Source organism: Etheostoma cragini, chromosome 7, assembly GCF_013103735.1.
Source record: "Etheostoma cragini isolate CJK2018 chromosome 7, CSU_Ecrag_1.0, whole genome shotgun sequence".
Lineage (NCBI taxonomy): Eukaryota > Metazoa > Chordata > Actinopteri > Perciformes > Percidae > Etheostoma > Etheostoma cragini.
This window is the reverse complement of record NC_048413.1, coordinates 845,113-865,221: the sequence shown is the minus strand read 5'-3', so window position 1 is coordinate 865,221 and position 20,109 is coordinate 845,113. Positions and strand designations below refer to the sequence as shown.

The 20,109-nt window shown below is 42.1% G+C and overlaps 1 protein-coding gene across 1 annotated transcript in view; it reads right to left on the bottom strand.

Moving 5' to 3' along the window:
• Window positions 1-9,125: 9,125 nt before the first annotated feature.
• xkr7 (XK, Kell blood group complex subunit-related family, member 7) overlaps window positions 9,126-20,109 on the bottom strand; it is a 54,814-nt gene continuing 43,830 nt past the window's right edge. Inside the window, exons 2-4 of the mRNA XM_034877686.1 lie at window positions 19,675-19,874; window positions 12,247-12,466; window positions 9,126-10,808 (exon numbers count right to left, since the gene is read on the bottom strand). Coding sequence (XP_034733577.1) covers window positions 10,004-10,808; window positions 12,247-12,466; window positions 19,675-19,874 — 1,225 coding nt within the window. The 3' untranslated portion in view covers window positions 9,126-10,003. The remainder of the gene's footprint in view (window positions 10,809-12,246; window positions 12,467-19,674; window positions 19,875-20,109) is intronic.

The window sequence follows — 20,109 nt, the reverse complement described above, 5'->3', positions numbered from 1 at the left end:
TTGCTTTTTCTCCTTTACAGCAAGTCGAGGTTTCATTTAATTACTTTATACTGTTTATTTACTGTATAAAGTGTTTATGGATCTGAACTGTTTATAGGGGAAATTACAGTTTACAAATGGAACGATGTCAGAGTGAGTAGGCTGACAGTGCTGGACCAGCGCCCTGAGCAAATGGGGGTGGGGGTGGGGGGGGACTGTGCCTTGCCTAAGAGCACCTGGCAGCTGAAGGAGGTCAACTGGCATCCAGCAGCTACCAATCTCCAGCTGCCAATCAGGGACTTACGTCACAAGTCCCTGTACTTTGGTCCGTACTGGGCCTTGAACCGGTTATTTCAACACCTGCTGAGTTACAGCTCTCAGTCCTGAGTTCAGCTTTAGTTACTAGTTACTTTACACATTAAGATTCTGCAGACAAAACACATGTAGTTTATAAAATATGATGTTTAATTATAATAACAATTTATTGCATGTGTTGTCTAGTGGTGGTGGAAGGAGCACTTTGAGGAACTCCTAAATCCAGCTGACACGTCCTCTGTGGTGGACACAGAGCTGGAGGATGATGGGGGATTTTCATTAATTACCCTGGTGGAGGTCGCTGAGGTAGTCAAACCACTCCACAGAGGCAAAGCCCCAGGGATTGATGAGATCTGTCCAGAAATGCTGAAAGCTCTTGGTGTTGAGGGGCTGTCTTGGTTCACACGCCTCTTTAACATCGCGTGGAAGTCTGGGACGGTGCCAAAGGAGTGGCAGACCGAGGTGGTGGCTCCCCTCTTCAAAAAGGGGGACCAGAGAGTGTGTGCCAACTACAGGGGTATCACACTTCTCAGCCTCCCTGATAAAGTCTACTCCAAGGTGCTGGAAAGGAGGGTTCGCCCGATAGTCCAACCTCGGATTGAAGAGGAACAATGTGGATTCCGTCCTGGTCGTTGAACAGCGGATCAGATCTTCACTCTCGCAAGGATCCTGAGGGGGGCCTGGAAGGATGCCCAACCAGTCTACATGTGTTTTGTGGATCTGGAGAAAGCGTGTGACCGGATCTCCCGGGAAAAACTGTGGGAGGTGCTGTGGGAGTATGGGGTGAGGGGGTCCCTTCTCAGGGCCATACCATCTCTGTATGACCAAAGCGAGAGCTGTGTCCGGAATCTCGGCAGTAAGTCGGACTCGTTCCAGGTGAGGGTTGGCCTCCGCCAGGGCTGCGCTTTGTCACCAATCCTGTTTATAATGTTTATGGACAGGATATCGAGGCGTAGTCGGGGCGGGGAGGGGTTGCCGTTCGGTGGGCTCAAGATCTCATCGCTGCTTTTTGCAGATGATGTGGTCCTGATGACATCATCAATCTGTGACCTTCAACACTCCCTGGATTGGTTCGCAGCCGAGTGTGAAGCGGCTGGGATGAGGATCAGCACCTCAAAATCTGACGCCATGGTTCGCAGCAGGAAACCGATGGAGTGCCTTCTTCAGGTAGGGAGTGAGTCCTTAACCCAAGTGAAGGAGTTTAAATACCTTGGGGTCTTGTTTGTGAGTGAGGGGACTTTGGAGCGTGAGATTGGTCATGAAGGCTGAGTCATGTCCAAAAGAACGAGATCCAGGGTACAAGCGGCCGAAATGGGTTTCCTCAGGAGGGTGGCTGGCGTCTCCCTTAGGGATAGGGTGAGAAGCTCAGTCATCCGAGAGGAGCTCGGAGTAGAACCACTGCGCAGGAGGCCTCACGGAAGACCCAGAACTAGGTGGAGGGATTAAATATCTCCAATCTGGCCTTGGAACGCCTGTATGGACTTTGACTTGTAACAGAGTATTTTTACAGTGGAGTATTAGTACTTTAGGATCTGAATACTTCCTCCACCACCGATCCTGCGTTATAGAAAGGGGGAGATCTACCTAGGTAGACCTAGGCCTGGTCAGCCCACCATTGAAATCATTGCAGTGGTATAGCAAAGCAGGCCGGCCACACACACACGCGCACACACACACACACACACATGATAAACACACACACCTGCCCTTGATGTTCTCTTTCTTCTTGACACACACTTTGACATGCACACATCAATCACACTTGCGTAAAGTGCACGTCATGCTTTGACATGTTTTGGTGCTGCACCAAGTCTAAAGCTGTGTGTGAGAGTGTATTGGTGGTTTTATGTGTCACATCCTTCTCCTCTGTCGCTGTGACGGAGGAGAAGGATGACACAAGATGACAGGGAAAAACGAAAAATTAGCATGAAGGAGAAAACAGGTGGAAGAGGGATGGACAAAAGGAAGAAAAGGAAGTGACGTAAACTACTTAAAAAAAGGACTGAAAGGACTGGAATAGGACGAGTAGAAAAGGAAAGGGTGAAAGGAGGGAGCAACGGAGGATTATAAGAAGGTGGAAAGCATCAAGAGGAAAAGAAGAGAACTGCAGAAGAAATGAATGAAGAAAGGGAAGGCAATAGCTCAAAAAAGAATTGTAGAAGAAAATTATAGGAAATAAAGAAAGACAAAGGGTGAAGCAATGAAAGAGGAAAGGAAAAAAGGAGGCAGAGAAAGACAGAAAAAATACATCAACAATGGATATCATGAAAAGAAGGAAAGAGTGCTAGGAAGCACTTGGGCACTTCCTCAAAAAGGAGGAAAGTAAGAAAAGAAGGAGCGGAGGAATAAAGAAAGGCAAGAAGGGAATGAAGAGGGTAGAGATGGGATGAAAATGAAGAACAAAAGGATGAAAAAGGGGAGGAATACTCAGCCCTGTCCTCCTTTTGTGTGCTGTGGAGTAAAAAAAGGGAAGAAGAAGAAGAGTCGGAGCAACACAACAGCGAAAAAGAAAAAGTAGACGTGACGAGAAAGGGAGGAGGATGGATTGTTGTTCGGTTGCTGGATCTCCCGAGACGCCGACCAAACAAACAGCAAATCCCTCGGATGGAGGGATGCTGATGCGAGGGAGAGATCAAAGGAAGTTGGTTTTGGGGAGAGAGTCCGTGTTGTCGCCTCGAGAGGAAAGACAGAGGAGAAGAAAGAGAGAAGAAACGAGACAAACAGGGCGGGAAGATTGAGCGGAGAGGAAACAGCCAACCAGATTCTGTCCCAGCGGAACTCATGGCACAATTAAGGCTTCATTTACATCGCTACGTTTTGGTTTGAAAACGGTTTTAAAGGTGCGCCTGCATGGTTTCGGCGTCATTTCCTTTTGGTCTCAAATCCTAGTCATCTCTCCTTGATCCGCCAGCCACCCCCCCAGGGCGTCTCTTTCTCTGAGACTAAGTACTGCCCACTACCCGCTACTACACTGTAAATAATGACTGTGAAACCTACAGTTATTTACTTTAGATTTCACAGTTACAATACTATATACTGTGTATTTTCAGGCCCAGCCTGGCCCAAAAAGATACAGAACCTGCGGCCTCGCCGTGGCAGTCCTCCACGTGGCCCTGAGCACCAGACTCGGGGTACACGTAAGTCAGTAAAATCATGTAAAAAGCACGACTGGGTGGGGCAATTTTTAAACCACACAAGGTCTCCAGATGATACTAATCCCATGTGAAGAGGGCATTTGTGATTCAGGGTCGTATTGGCTGCCTTAGCAATTCTAAATACAGGTTTTTACAGAGCCGTACCCTCTTATCACGGGGATGATGTCAGTGAATTTGAGTAAAATACAGACTTCGCTTATGCGAAGGCGCCGCACATAACATACTACAAAAAAAAACACTGAATGTCCTCTGTCTTCAGTCTCCGGGTGAGCTGTTCAACATCTGCACGGCTTTCTACGGAACTGGAGACGAGGTGGCTAATAATAGCACATGCTAGCGTTAGCGTGCTAGCTCATTCTTAATGTAAAAACACTGCTACAACTTCCTGTCCCTGTAGTGCAGGTATCCCACAAGCGGCATTTTTCTAGAAGAAGTCTCCCAGCTAATCCTGCCTTGGAATGACCAAAGCTGGAAAGAGAGTTATCTAGCTTAAGGGATCTTACCGAGCTACTGAGCATGTGCAGCTTCCTACAAAGATAGGACAGAAGTGAGATGTCTCACTCTGGAGCTAAAACAGAGACCTAAACACACAGGGTGAAAACAGGATCTGCAGCAACGAGCAGTACAACAAAAATATGGTGTTTTTTGAAAATGAGACCTTGTAAACCTTTTCTGGTACAACCTCAAAATACAGTTATGAACCTGAAAATAGGCAGAATATGGGCTCTTTTAAACCGACAGACAGACATAAAGGGTAACCAAGTTAAAATGACGAAATATGGAGATTTTTGCCCAACAGGGAGGATATGTTTAAATGGCTACTTTCTACCTCTAACGACGTAACAGAAAACCCAGACACAGCAGTGCTTTTAGCCGGCTGTTCAGCCATGTTTACTACAGCATTGGTTCCATCTACAGTTATCAGCACAGCTTATTGAGCTCTTTTTTAAACAGCGTCATAGATATTTTCACCACTGTTTTTATTTTTCTGCTCGTTCACTCAGAGGATGTTTAAGCAGCATTATCAAAAGTTACTTAGAGCACACCCTTACATACATACTGTACATAGAATACACACATACAAACCAAAGCACACATACTCATACATACACATCCTAGTATAGTGCCACTCTGGTATATACAGATATACAGAATGATAAAAAAAAAAAATCTATTTTCAGTTTTTACATCTTAATATAAGAGTCATACCAAAGACATGGCCACCGAGTGAGTAAACAATAGATCAATAGATATAAAACAAATACAAAAATAAATAAACATAAATACTTGCATCAATTAATTAAAGATGATTTGAGTTTTTGAACTCATTTACTTTTTCCTGTTTTTGTTCATGTTGATATATGACCAGCGCACCACTTTAGCGCGTCTTCACACCGACAGTGTGAACATTTGTAATGGTGCATTTTGGTGCGCTTGGATTTTGCCAGGTGTGAAACCAGACCGAACCGCTCCAAGCTTATTAACTCACCAACTGATTTGGACCAAAGCAAACAACTCCAGGTGTGAAAACGCCCTTAACATTTTACCTCAATGACATTGGACTGATTCATTGCCCCAAAAAGCTTCGCCCTTTGCTCACAATTGGGTGCTTCCATATGCATTATCTGTACATTATCATGTTCAACATGACATAACCCTTTTTGACATAGAGTTGTTGTTTTCAGCACCATTAACATCGCAGTGACTGTAACCACTGTACCGACATCCACAAGTTCAGGGAGGACACAAAACCGTCAGGATAACACAACTATTATTACCAAGCTATCACCAATATTCCTTTTTTCAATTTGTATCCTTGAATCTCTTGCATTTCAACCCACCATAGTAAAAAAAGAACTTCCCTGCAGAGGAGACACACATACGTCCATGAGAGCTTATATGGACACTTTTTCCGTTAGTGTCTTCATTGGGAATACATCCACAAACCCTGTGAAAGTCAGAGTGCTGATAAACTAGCTTTTAACAATGATCATGCATGTGCATAATGGCCACGCAGAGTGCCCAGTCAACACATTGTCATACATTGGTTCGTATGACATGTTACGAAAACTAATGAGCAACGTTTGGGTCTATATCTCAAGAAACATGACCATTCTATTTGACGCTGGGAAACGGCTACCGGTAAGTGACTGCGATGTTTTATGATGAGTAAGATTAGGAACCAAAATTACTTAGTTAGGGTTAGAAAAAAGGTTAAGGTTTGGGTTAAATAAGTACTCCACTAGCTAACAATTTTACCAAATGAAGGTCACATAGGTATGTCCGAACGTTAACTGACCCTTCCCACCACAGAGACCTCATCGCACTGAAACCCTGTCTGTCTTCTAGCCTACTATATCACCCGTCTTCCTCATTTGCTTCCATCATAATTACGGCCACAACCAGGCACTGCCTGAGAACTAAGGTCAATATGGTTCTTAATTAATACATGCGTTACATGAATTGTAGTGCATTATTTTTCATAGGTATATGTACAGACTAGGGATGTGGCGATCCGTTTTTTTGGTCCCAGACCCTGATCCAATTTTTTTAATATTGAATATTTACCAATACCGAGTCCCAATCCCATGAATGAGGACAGCACGACCCAGTGATCCTTCAGAGTGTTAATTGTTCACACCATCAGATAAGAATGCTACTCATCTGCCAGAAACATTAACAGGATGTGCAGGGTAGCACCCTCTGAAATGATGACAACAATGGGGGAAGGTTTTGAAGACAATATCATAGAACCTTAACCATTGAGTAGCGTCCTCGAATCTTGCCATGTTGAATTTTTACTTTTTATAATTTAGATGTTTTCAAAGGTTATGTTCTGGTATCAACCAGGACTGATTATGCCCTAATCTGCCCCCTAGTGGATACACTTGTTAATCCTCCAGGTTGAAACAAAGTGTGGGGGCAGGTGTATGAATAATGCTGCTTGCATCACAGCCACTTATCTACGTGGACGCATTGGTTGGTAAAAAGCCATTATATAAGCACTCTTAATGACTTGCCCTACCCATCGACGTAAAGAAACACAAGGTTTGAAATGCTCCCCAGAAGTCCGTTCAACACTTCAGAATATACAAATGCATCATCAGCATAGAGGGGATAATTGCACCTGCACAGGATGATGCAACAAATACACATTTGTGTTGGCCCCAGGAGGCAGCAGGAATAAACTCTTTGAATTTTAAAGACTTCTCTAACCAAAAAAAGTAAACAACACACTGCTCCAATCTACAGTAAATGTTTTCTTCGTGATGTTTGTGAGTGGTGAACAGGTTCCTGCATGTTAAACAGCTTTCTCTGGATGAAAAAGTTAAGTAGATATTCTTTTTTACACTAATACAATTTGGACGTGAAATGTTGATGTTAATACACAAACGCCTGCACCTGCTTAAAAAAGGACGAGGGAGGTGCCAAAAGGAAAAGTTGAGATTTTTAGTCATCCAAAGCTGCGGCTATTATAAAAACTAGTTTTGTTTAGTTCACAGCAGTTTAATATGAGTTTTACTGTTCATTAATATTTTGTGCTCGTGTCAGTCAACCATGAATTGGTGACCCCCTGAACATTGGCATCTTCTAAATTGAATTGAAGCCAATTGGGTTGTAGTGTAAAACTCTGGGTATTACAGCTACTAAGATTAAGTAAAAACAAACGGTTAAACTGTGTCATGAACTGGGAGTCTTTATCACTGCACAGTATCTCAAATGCATCTTCAAATGTGTTTTGATGAACATGCTTTTTTGAGATGAATCACGGTCACATAGGGAATGAAACGTTATCATGAGAAATGCTAAAATTCGTATACTGTCTGCTGCCTTTATCTAAAAATATCACAACATTGGTTTAAATGTTTCTGGGATGGACTTCAAGAACCCCCACTTCATAACAAATTACAAGTCACTTTAAATGCACGGACTAACCCTATAGCTCCTTACAAAACAAATGTATTTTAGAAGAACTTCAAAGATAGATTGATGTATGAGAGAGGACAGAAGTTAACTTTAATGCTAGTGTTTTTTTTGTTTTTTTAAACTGGTCTTCCTTCAGGTACTGTTGCTGACCATGCGTGACTTTCTCAGCATCCATCTAGCTTCTCTCTAATTACTGATTACACATTCACACCTGGGAGCTACTGGGTTCCAACTTGGACCTCTGAAGTTAGTTCAGAGGTCCCAACAGCAGCTATCAAGAAGCAAAGAGGATTTCTCATCAGACCATTTCATTTTTCCTGTCAGTCGACTGACGATGGCACTCAGTCTAAACCTGAATCTACCAATACCAATTTGAATCAAAGGCCTGTACATGGTTTTGTAAACAAAGCCACCTTTTGAGTCCAAACCCCTGTCAACCAACCTCTTATCTGTGTCAAGAAACCGCAGCTTTTGCTAAGTTGCTAGCCTGCAAAAACAATCCTGGATCTTTGCAACTTGGAGTTTTTTCATCATAACTTGTATTTACCGCTTCCTGGATGCGTTCTAGTGTTTTCACATTCCTACAAACTTTCTTAAACGTCTGTCGACAGGATGAAGAGGCATTTCTCTTTAGCTACTGTTTTCTCCTCAAACACTGTAACACGTTTTCACAGTAGAGTGAACCCCTACATTGTATGTATTCCAAGAAAGGATGACGACATTTAGACTCATATGAGTAAATGAAGCTTCTTTACCCAAAAGTCATTCATCACCTAACTACAGCTTATTATAATAGCTTATATTTGACATCTGCATTTATTGAGCTGTACATCACAGGCCTGTTTGTGGTGACTTACAGATGCCATATGGGGGTAGCCATTGCAGAAGTCGTCCCCCTTACATCCTTACATCCAGTCCTTGATTGATTTTCCCAAACAAGTCCGTTCTCAGGTGGGATGTAAACAGTTGGACTTTTGCTATCGCTGTTTTTACATCACATATGAATGGACGACTGTTATAACTTGTATGTCAGGCTTACATTTCAGGAACCATCCGGACTTGTGAGCCTACATTTAGTGGGTCCTTGGGTTGTCATGAGACTGGAGCCCAGTGTGTGATATCATATTTCTCTATAGACACCATGGACAGAATGCTTACAGGTACCAAAGTTTGTGAGGGACATGCAACCTTCTGGAAGCATTATGGTATCTTTTCCAATGTTATCTTCACTGTCTCATTCCTAAAACAAATTACATTAAATTAACATATGTGTACTCTGCAAAGTCATTGCATCTCTGACACTATGGAAAATACATAATTAGCATCAAATTGATGATTTGGAGGTAAAAATAAAATCTGGCCGTCTTGATTAAAACTGGGTTAAATGTGTTTAAAAGTGAGTTATCACCATATAGACGGACATTTTTTCATTGTCTTTCACTAAAATATATTAATATGTGCTGTGGAAACATGATAGTAACTTTTTTATATGTAACCATGGGCGATTTTAGACCCTTTTATGGGGGCCCATGTATGGGCTTTTAGATAGAGTTTGCAAACTTGTCTGTAAGTGACGGAGGACAAACAGTTACAGGTTGAAAGTTTTTCGCTGTAGCCAATGCTATCCACCTGTAACCGAATCATGGTAAGGGTTAACAGAAAAAGAGTTTTGTCTCTATCTGATCCATCAGAAGGAGAGCAGTTGGAAAGTTTTAGGTCGGCAGTCCCCAGAAAAGAAGTTGAAAATTGCTAAATGTTGGAACATTTGGTTGTTATTTATAAAGTGTCAGATTTAGTTCCATCATAGTGTTAATCTTGTCAAAAAACGTTAGCCGATGTTGTTGTTCAGTAGATAGCTCAGTTATGGGGGTGTTAAAACTTTTGCAAGGCACTGTATCCGTGTCCCATTCTCATTAGGGGCTGAGCCCCACTAAAGGTCTGACCCTAGAATCATCCCTGTGTGTAACCTAGATTTAAAACAACCTTTTTTCAGTCAAAATTTAACTAATTTTTATGTGACGTATCAAGATAATTTTTGCCCGCAAAAGAAAATCATTTATGCAATTTTAATTTGATAGTCTCCATTCTCTGCAGTGCAAATTTTCTACCAAACCAAAAGATTGCATGTCCTGTGCAAACTCATTTATTCAAAAGTCCCCTGGTAGGTCTCTGATAGGTCTCCGAGGTCCAAGGCTCAAGTTCATGCAGCAGACTGTTTCTCAATTATCTCAAACTCCGCATCTTCATCACTGTCCAGTTCTTACTTCCTGTTCGGACCATGCAGGACGAATCTAAATCTAACACTCCTTGGTCCCAGGATGAGAAATTTCATTTTCAGCTCCAAGGTTTTTAGAAAAGACAAAGATTATGTCAGTTCAGTGTCACTCCATTAACATCCCACGGCTCACTCATGCTACGTACTCCCGGACCGCGCCCTAAGGGGAGAGCTTTGGTCCCAGATTGCGCTTCACATTTTACAATCAAGTTTCGACAACCTTGTTTTTTTAGAGTTGGCTGACACTCTTTTCCATGTTTCTCCTGGCGTAGGTAGTCTTGGGATGAGGACTGATCTCAGGCTGAGCCTTTGTCCCAGACTGCACCTTTAAGTGAAAAAAGACCTTTTAGGCTTAGACAGTTGTTTCATATTCTAATACTTCTTTGCTCCCCATCATGCTACTCCTGTACTGTATCCTGGGGCTGACGGCTGACGTGGTCTCCAGAAGCAGAATGGTCTTGCGGAGGCGGCGATCAATGAAGTGCGCATCCCAGGCCGGGTATCGCTTCCTCGGCAGGTCGATCCGGATCACGGGGCCCTCTTGTGCGCGGGATGATGAGGTCCTGTGAAGGAATGCAGGTGAGGATGAAGGAGAGGGACGAACCTGGAAGACGGGCAGGCAACTGTCCCTGTCTCTGTCCTTTTCTCGCTCCCCGGGAACTGGCTCTCCTGTGTCTTTAGTCCTAGGGAGAGTCCTTGGAGGGCTGGTAATGACCATGTCCGTTTGGGACCCTTGGGATGGAGTGAGGCAAGCGTCAATCACTCCCGCTACCCCTCCCGCACCGACCACACCCTCATCCACACAGCCTCCCCACTGTGAGCCCAGAACCGGCCCGTCGGGGTGCAGCCAGCAGTAGTACACCAGCATGAAGAAGGTTCCCAGGGCAAAGCTGCAGGACACCAGGCACACCACCACTACGGCATAGGAGTCCGAGGTGGGCGGGCCGCGGTAGGTGTACCAGGCGGCGGTCAGCGCCACGTTCTCGGCCAGTGTCACGGAGTAGTACACGGTCATTCGGAAGCGGCTGGGGCCTTCCTTAACATTAAACCAGCAGAAGATGTAGATGATGCCCACCACCATGTTGTAGATGATCTCCTCCCACTTGGACATGCAGAAGTCGGTCTCACCTTGGATGATCCAGAACGTCATGACACACCTGAGAGACAGTAGAAAGTTAGTTAGTAACAATACCTCACCTCCTGTGACTTTAATGATGACTGGTACTCAGCAGAATGTGGTGACGTATAAGGTAACTAACGTTGTTATGTGTTAGTGACTGGCACAACAATCTTTGAAATTGGCCCAGTTAAAAATAGTTACCCTTTAAAATACTTTTTCAAATTAATTTAGTTAATTTTTGTCAAAACCAAATTCCCATCACTGCCAGAATGAATAGTTATGACGCCTATATTTTCAGCTGATCATTTCTCATTTTTATTGTTTGTCTGCACAAACCCCAATTTTTTTAATAGGCTACTTTACCAGGACTTGCTTGTAATGAGTATTTTATATTTTCTAGAAGAGAACACCTATTCTTTGTAGTAATCCTTTGCATTTTATTATTGTAAGGAATATATAAAGAAAGTCCTGTGGCCCAGACTGTAGTGTTTTTTGAGATATTCATAATTCCAGAAGATGATTCCTAATGATGGCCAAACAATTCAATGGTTCATAAGAAACACACAAATTGAATGGGCAGATGGACATGAAATTCACTGATTGGATAGGATTTTGGACACATCTTTATGTCCTCAATCTATATATAATCAGAATGAATGGGGAGGACATTTTTAAATCAGCCAGTAAATAGTGTCCTTCCTTGGGGAAAGAACCAGCAAAGGGCAGAGAACTCGGTGTTTTTAACCACACAATACAGCTGTTTTAATACAGCTAATGATTGAGAACAGGTTAATGTTAAAATAGGAAAGAGGATATATATAGACAGTGTTACAGTTTACTTTAGAAAGCTGTTTTTCTGCATAGTACCGTAAACGTTTTTTTCAGTATTTACATGGTTGAATGACTTTCTAAAGGATCTGATTCACTAACTGTAATTGCTTAAAACCATAATTCATTCGCACTCTCAGCATGTCAAAAAGTAGTGCTTGGTCAGGGGCCATTGGTGTTTGTTTCTGACGGAGTCTCCTTTAGCCTGTACTAGTAAAGGTTAGGGAACGATCGTGGGTGGGGTTAAAAAATGTAGGTTTAACTGACATGCAGCACAAGAATGGGAAGTTTGGAAGTTTAGGAAGTTTAGGAAAACTTGGGTGGGGTTCCAAAATGAACGCTCCAGTGACACATTGGGCGAAAGTCCTGTGTTGTTTGACCCATCCACCCAACCTGCCACCTTACTTGGCAGGCTTTATCATTGTCTCTAAATAATACGTCATCTTACAGCACCACGGTCGCGTTCCACACAGACCCGCGAAGAGGGAGTGTTGCGTCCAAATCTGACGCTGAGAACCACTGACCAAACGTCCGTATTTGAGAATAATATAATATCTGGGAATAAGAACGGGCTGAAAACTATTACTAAAACAACATTTTCAAATGCTAAGCTTGTGATTGCGGAGCGAGCCTCTTTGGTGGCGCACCAGTGGCTGACAATGAAGATGCCGAAGTAGAGCTGGAAGACGGAGGCGAAGAGGGCGAAGGCCACGGTCCGCGCCCCGATGGTGAAGAAGTGCCACAGCATCTGGGTGATCACGGCCTTGTAGGACATGGGCAGCTTGTCGTCGCGGGAGTCCCGGAGAACCTTTTGGTAGGAGGCGATCATCCAGGCAAGAGAGACCAGGGAGGCCGAGGCCGAGAGACCTGGAGGGACAGAGACAGACAGAGAGAGAGAGACAGACAGAGAGAAAATATAAGAGGGAGCGAAGAAAGAGGCTCAAATAGAAAGACATCTGGGTGATGTTAATGTAGGAAAGAAAGGGAGATGACGCTCAATAAAGAGCTCAACAGTGTCCCATTTATTTTCGTCATTAGGATTTTGATTATAAGCCATAATGTTGAAACCATCCTGAGCTCAGACTGAGAAACCAACTGGTTCTGCCCCTGTAGAAGTCTGTATGAAAAACATAATATAAATGTTTTATTCCCAATTTTATGGAGAATTACTACTCCCCGCACAATCCTAAGCACTCCAGCGATGTCTCTGATTGCTGGAGCCAGTAGCTGTTACCATAGAAACGTGTTTCTGTACACAGTCTTATACCTTTTGTTTCGCGTGTTTTACAGCCATCGTTAATCTTTCAGCTGGTTGGCTCGGTTCCAGGCCCACAACTCTTTATACAAGCACGTAATGAAACCTAGCTGCTGGTCTTTTGAAGAGCTCATTTTCGGGAGGCATCATAAAAATTGTCCATTCATTTATAATCATATTATATAATATAGTTATTATTTTAACTCTAATTCATAATATCCGTAAGATGGTTTCATCAAGAGGCGTGGCCACAGTACATTTCCAGTCAGCTAACTTTGTTATTCCAGGGCAGCTGAAAAAACTGTGCTTTCCCTATCCATAGCGCTAAATCTATCTTAGGTGATAATAAATCAATCTTAGGTGATAATAAATCAATCTTAGGTGTTAATGAATCAATCTTAGGTGTTAATGAATCAATCTTAGTGTTAATAAATCAATCTTTGGTGTTAATAAATCAATCTTGTGTTAGAAAGTGTAATCTTAAAGTTTCTAAGTTTCTACTCGTAACGAAGACTTTCAAACGGTTTTGCCAAAATCAGGTTGAATATTAGCATTTTAGAATATTTGCCTTGTCTGCCATCGTGTGCAGTTTGCTTGCTAGCTGGTTCACCCTACAACACTAGCCTAACCTACTGTATGTATGAATGAATGAATGAACAAATGATCTAACAAAAAATATTAAATTGAAGGAGGAAAGATGGGAATTAGGTTAAATTGAAACAAGGAATCTGGTGTGTAATTGTATGAACTGCCAAGCAACTACCAAGAAATAGGTCGCAGCAGTTCAACACTTCGCAAAATCCGCGATGGAACTGAGCTCATATAGCTTTGGCAACTTTTCATAGTACATAACCGCTGTCAATCAAAAGGAGATGCTGCCTTTCGACAGATCCTCCTATCATCACGCGGAAGCCCGGCGTCCAGGCCAGCCCACTCCTCTATTGACCCCCCCACACTAAAAACTCCTGGGTCATCTCTTCAACACAGTTTCTGGGTTATCTGTGTTGGGATCAAATTATGGGTTATTTTTTCTGGGTCATAGGGCTAATATTCATTTATTTTCAAAGAGTAACCCATGTTCTGGGTTGTAGGATTGGCTTTTTCTCTCTCTCTATAATGTATTTTTTGTTAAAGTAGAGATTTATGGAGTAAGTATCATGTCAACATAGTTCATAATATGAACAATCACACTTGTGTGTACATTATGATAAAACAGTTTCACCGTAGGAGAAATAAAGTGACACAACCATGGATTAACTAAGAAATAAAAGAAATAAATACATATGTTACAGCCTTGTCCCAATAACAAACACATCAGTCTGCCAGGACAGGGATCGGGTTACTTTAACCCAACATTTGGGTCAAGTATGTAACTCAGGAGTTAGGTCAAAAAGAATAACTCACTTTCCTGGCTTGAAATAACCCAGAAATTAGTTGGTCCCTTTTTAACCCAGGAGTTGGAATAAAAATAACCAATAATAGTTTTTTTAGAGTTTTATAGTTTTTCCATTGGCATGGACATAATCCCAGCATTTATCCAATGACCGTCTAGTTTGGAAGCACTTAAAAAAACAAAGCAGCCCAGCTGAAGTCCTTGAACGCTAGGCTCCAACAGGGAAAGGCTCTGTGACACTACGGGAATGTATGAGAAGGGTATCGAGTCAGCTGGTTGTGAACGAAGTCGTGTTCGAGATGAACGTGTTGTTAGGTCTGCTGCTGGTTGCACCCTGTCTCTGCTCTCCTCCCCCCCCTCTGTCTGTCCTTGATTGCAGGAGTGAAGCCTGGTGTGCGGGAGTCCGGGTTCCAGCTGCAGCTCATCAGATCCAATCACCTCAAATACCCAGTCAACCTACCACTCCTCTTCAGATCATAGTTTAGACAACAACATTAGTCTCTTTGCTGCCGCTACCTTTGGATTAGCTTGAGTACCTTGCTTGTACTTATTGGTCTTTGTCTGCCACAGTTTCTGTTAACCCCACTCCCTCTTCCTGCCATCCACCACTCCTGCTCTCCACCCTGGATAGCTGGATTGTTGGACACGGTACCATTCACGTTCTGCACCCTGGATTACGTTGGCTTTGGACTTGGTATTTCGTCATTGGATCCCTGACATTGGACACTGGAATAAAACCTGTTAGACTATCATTCTGGTCTTCGTTTCTGTTTGCATTTGGGCTCAACAAGTTTCCACACTTAACACATATTCAGATGCATTTTTAGTCAAATGTTTAACACAATAGTACATATTTGACCATTCATCTTTTTGAACTTTTAGGGGAAGGTGAGCTTCCCTTGCTGTCTTACAGAAATGAATGAAACGCCAATGGTGACACTGAATGGAGAAAATTACAGGAAGCAGAGCCCTTCATGAAGTGGGGGGGGGTCAAGGTTGACTCTACGACAGTCAATTCAACTTGAACTTTCATTTGCACAAGTGTCTCCAATGTAGAATCAATCTCTCACAACAGTGATAATGTAAGAAACAATAATCCACCCCTCCAATGGGATGCAAATATATCAGTACATCACTGCTGATATATCTGCAATATGAACTTTATATTCAAAGCTATATACGTTAGTGTCCTCTGCATCCTTTATAAACTGTATCATGAAGACTGCACTGTTAAGACTGGCGGCGGAGTGGTCTTCTCTATGAGTCAGAAATATGTGCATCTAATATACAAATTTGAAACTGAGACATTGAAACTGGCATTGCATTTTACACCCCAACATGAAATAACCATTATTGTCACCTACAAGCCTCTTTATGTCAGAGTAAGTGCCTATTTAGCTCAGCTTTCTGACATAAATAAATCTGTTACATCAGAGGAGCTTGTAATTCTGGGGGATATCAACCTCGACTGGAATGACAGCTCATTAACGTCTTTGATGGCCACTGCAATGAAATTATCAATTATTTAAGGAACCAACAAGAATTGGCAAAACATGTAGCTCAATCACGACCAATTTCAAAAACATCTTTATTCAATGTTGAATTTAGTGCTATTGAAGTAAATTCTGACGCAATTTCACACTGAGCTTCAGCAAATAGAAAATAAATATACCTGCCAGCAAGGTTTGACCTAGGCAGACTACCATGGGTACATTTTGAAATATTTCAAATATATAACTTTAAACAGAAGGCCTTTCTCCATGAAATGCATAGATTGTTAGTCCAACACCAGAAGGCCTAAATGATTTCATGCAAACTAGAAATAAATGTACTGTATTGCATAAGGCTTCCAACAGCCGACTACCCAATCTGCTACCAACCCAAAGACCTTATGGCGGACCCTTAAGATCTGTACAGGTAAAAATGAGAAGAAAAACAATGCCAATATTCAACTTTCCCTTCAGGATACTCTTATCTCAGATTCAGAAAAGATTGCAAATGCTTTTAATGATCATTTTGTATCATCCGTTAAAGAATTGGCACCACATTTTCCATCAGTTCTCTCCACAACACCCGATCAGTTCTCATTTTGGGAGATCTCACAGAACAAGGTGATAATCATACTGCATACATTAAAAACTCTCATGCCTGTGATACTTATGGTCAAAACACATTATTTTAAAGACTCATGCTGATAGCCTCATGCCTATCTTTCTGCACTTAATTCATCTTTGTATCAGGCTTTCTGAAGACAGCACACATCGTCCTCTTGTCTCAGATTCCAGACCCATAGCAATACTCCCAGGAGGAAATATTTATTCATAATTCAAAATGAAAGTCCAAAGAGAAAACGAAGCAGGATGGTATTAACAATATCATTATTTCACTATGCTACTAGAAAAAATCATGCGATAATTAAATTTAAAAAGGAAAACGGAAACATAAATGCTTAAAGAAAAATATTTTATTGATTGAGAGAAACATCAAATATGAAACTCAAAATGAAAAATACAGAAGCTTAAATGGAAATACTTCAATTAAAAAAAGAAAAAAGAGAAATTGTTTCATTTTAGTCTTTGCACTTTATAATTTTAATTTTTTTCTTTTGAATTTTACTTTTGGAAATTCTTGTTTAACATTTTAAGATTCAACTTTTAATTTTTATTTAACGTTTGGGGTTTCATTTGGACTTGACACTTGTCAATAATTGAGAAGGCGTGGCCCAAAGGCTGCTGGGTAAATTAATAATCACATTAATTTTGATGGCCAGTGGCTAGACCTGGACCAGAACAAATTTCTAGTGAACTTTATGGGATCCCCAGTTTAGACAATGGATGTCTCAATATGATTGAATTACTAAAATGCAAATATGTAGCCCCCCCCCCCCCCCCCCATAACTCATTCAAATGGACCAGAATCAGTTTCTTCTGAAGTCAACCTATGTGACTGTGAGGCGCACAGCGGGCCGCCCAGAGAGTAGTTTGACCACATTAAACATTCATGTGAGTTAATCAGGCAGTCTTGTCTTAAATTACCCATGAACACTGAGAAGGCGTTCAGATTGGAGCAGAGGAAGAGCTTGGCCAAACGTTTTAACGGCATCGATGTCACCAACTGGCACATTCCTCTCATGTACAAACGCAAAGTAATATTAGTGTGGTTAGAAAAAAAACGTTCTGCTTGGAAGATGACTCCCAGAATGCTTCAGTATGAATCGTCTCTCTGCTGCACGGTACAATCCTTTTTTTAAATCCCAAAACTTTTCATTTCCTTTTGCTTTTCCTCTTAAATCAACTATCAATCTCACTTGTATCAAATGGCTTCAGAACAATGAGAGCCTCTGTGTTGTAGTACATTCAGATTGGACTGTCTTTTTATTCTAATCTAGTTTTGTGTTGCAGTTGAAACACCTTGAACGCCAGCTCATGGTCTTGAATATTGAATATTGATTTCAATAAAAAATAAATAAAAAATAACTGTACAAAGTGAGAATGCTAACTTGAGTTCTTTAGTTGTGGAATTCCCTCAATGGGCCCATGCTGGGGCCACATGGGATTTTAGGGGTACCAAATATAGTAGTAAATATGGCATAGCAGTATGGAAGTGTTACTATGGCAACAACCCTCCATAGGTTCTACAAAAGACTAACGGCACCCATATGACACTTTATCTATCACTGCATATGGACAATATCTCCTCTTTGGGGATTACGCATGTTAGAAAACATTTGCCACAGTTAACCCTTGTGTTGTCCTCCCGGGTCAAAAAGGGACAATTTGACATTGTTGTCCCTTTTTCAGATTCTTTTTAGTTTTCACTAACACCACCTTACTGCCACTAGTTTTACTACATTTTGGAATTCATGGTTAATAACCCCCATTCATATAGAATTGTATCTAATATTTGAGGAAGAAATCAGAAATTATGACTTATTTTGACTAAGAGTTAAGATCAGAGGAACGTACGGATGAGTTTAGTTAGGAAAGAGCGTTGGATGGAATCCAATCCATGTTTTGTGGTAATTTGGTTCAAAAGAAACCATTTTATTATTCCCATCTTCTGTTATTGTTTGTAATGAGAAAAGTTTGTTTATTTCATGGATTTCACAATTTCACAGTCATGTCGTGAACCGTTTAAATCTGATCATGCGCGACTCAAATCTGCACTCGAGTCCCATTGGGCAGTGACATCCTGGCAACAGTAGTAACCACATTCATGTTAATCACCAACGTGGTGAGAAGTGGTCCATCTATCCTCTCATATCATGAACATGACTGGTATTTATCTCCAAATTGAAATGACTGTGTGCCTCTAACACGGTGAAGAACACTCTTTTCCAGCTTTAACAAAGCGATCCCTCATGTTTTCCACACTCTCCTGCAAAATGCTTCTTCTTCTCCCAGTGAGGTGTCTCTCTGACTACTTGTTGAAGGCTGTTTGACTCCCTGTGGTCTGTACGTGAAGAATCACACGGACGTTTGTAGAGACGCGTTGAACTGAAAGCGCGGCGCAGTGGGTGCAGAGCTAAAACCTTCCGAGGTGCACGACCACACGCCGCGACAGCTCCAGGAGCCTTTGTGCCGGAAACGACAGCCATGGTGACGTCATTTTATACCGTAGCAAGCATGAATTAAGCTTTGGGGGCCAAAAGGGGGTCAAGGCTTTATAATAAGGGGGGACTGGCCACCCCCCACTAAGAACTGCCACTGAGTTCCCTCCTCTGTGTCAGGACAGCAGTGTAAAAAGTAGATTTTGAGCATTGAATTATTGCATGTTTTAGATGTTTCTGTAGCTTGTCCTAAGAGCCAACACAGGTACCCTCTGTGTGTGTGTGTCTGTGTGTGTGTGTGTGTGTGTGTGTTTGTGTATGTGTTTTCTTAAGTTACACGTGTCACACGAGGGGACTTGCGTCTGACTTTACCTTTTGTGCCGCAAATTGTGTGTGAATGCTGAGTGTTTGTGTGTGTGTGTGTGTTTGTAACTGAGCCTGATTGAGTGAGAGAGGGTATGTGTGTGTGTGTGTGTGTGTGTGTGTGTGTGTGTGTGTGTGTATGTGTGAAAAAGAGAGTTTTGTTTTATTCATCAAAGGCCAATCTGCTTCTTGTAAGAGGTGCATGAATAAAGCATAGAATCTCCTACTGATATCTGCCCTCAGCACCCTCACACACACACACACACACACACACACAAACACACAAACACACACATACACACACTCACAGACACACACACAGGCCCATAGACAGACAGACAGGTTTACTGTGGTAAATGATCTGACTTGTTAACAGTCTGACTCCATTGTAGCGATATTGCTGTGTTCCAAACGTTTTGCAAATAACTCGGTAGGTATAATTTTAAATATTCATCAAAGGCAATCTGTCAATCAAACTTTCCAAACGGTTGAAGCCGGAGGGTGATCTCACTCACCCTGCAGAGGGAGGACGGTGTTCCCGTGGATCATGATGCTCAGCTGGAGGACGAGCTGCGGAGCCGACTTCAGGAAGGCCTCCAGGAGGCGCAGCATGGTGATGTCAGCGCTCTCGAACATCAGCCGCCAGTGGAAGTGGCGACGGGGCCCGTTGCTATGCAAACGGCTCTGGGCGCCCAGGTAGAGGGCGTGGATATACCTGCAGGGGAGAGGCCCAGCAATTAAGAATATTCAAATATATTGTTTAATTAACTTTTATTTTTAATTGACATTGTCATTTGTTCTCGCTCCCACAATTCTTATTTTTGTTGTCTCTTGCTGTGCGTTATGTCAACCAATCATATCTTCTTCAGGCACAGATACAGTATTAGGGACCACTAAGGTCTACATAAAAGAGACTTCAGATACAGTATTAGGGACCACTAAGGTCTATA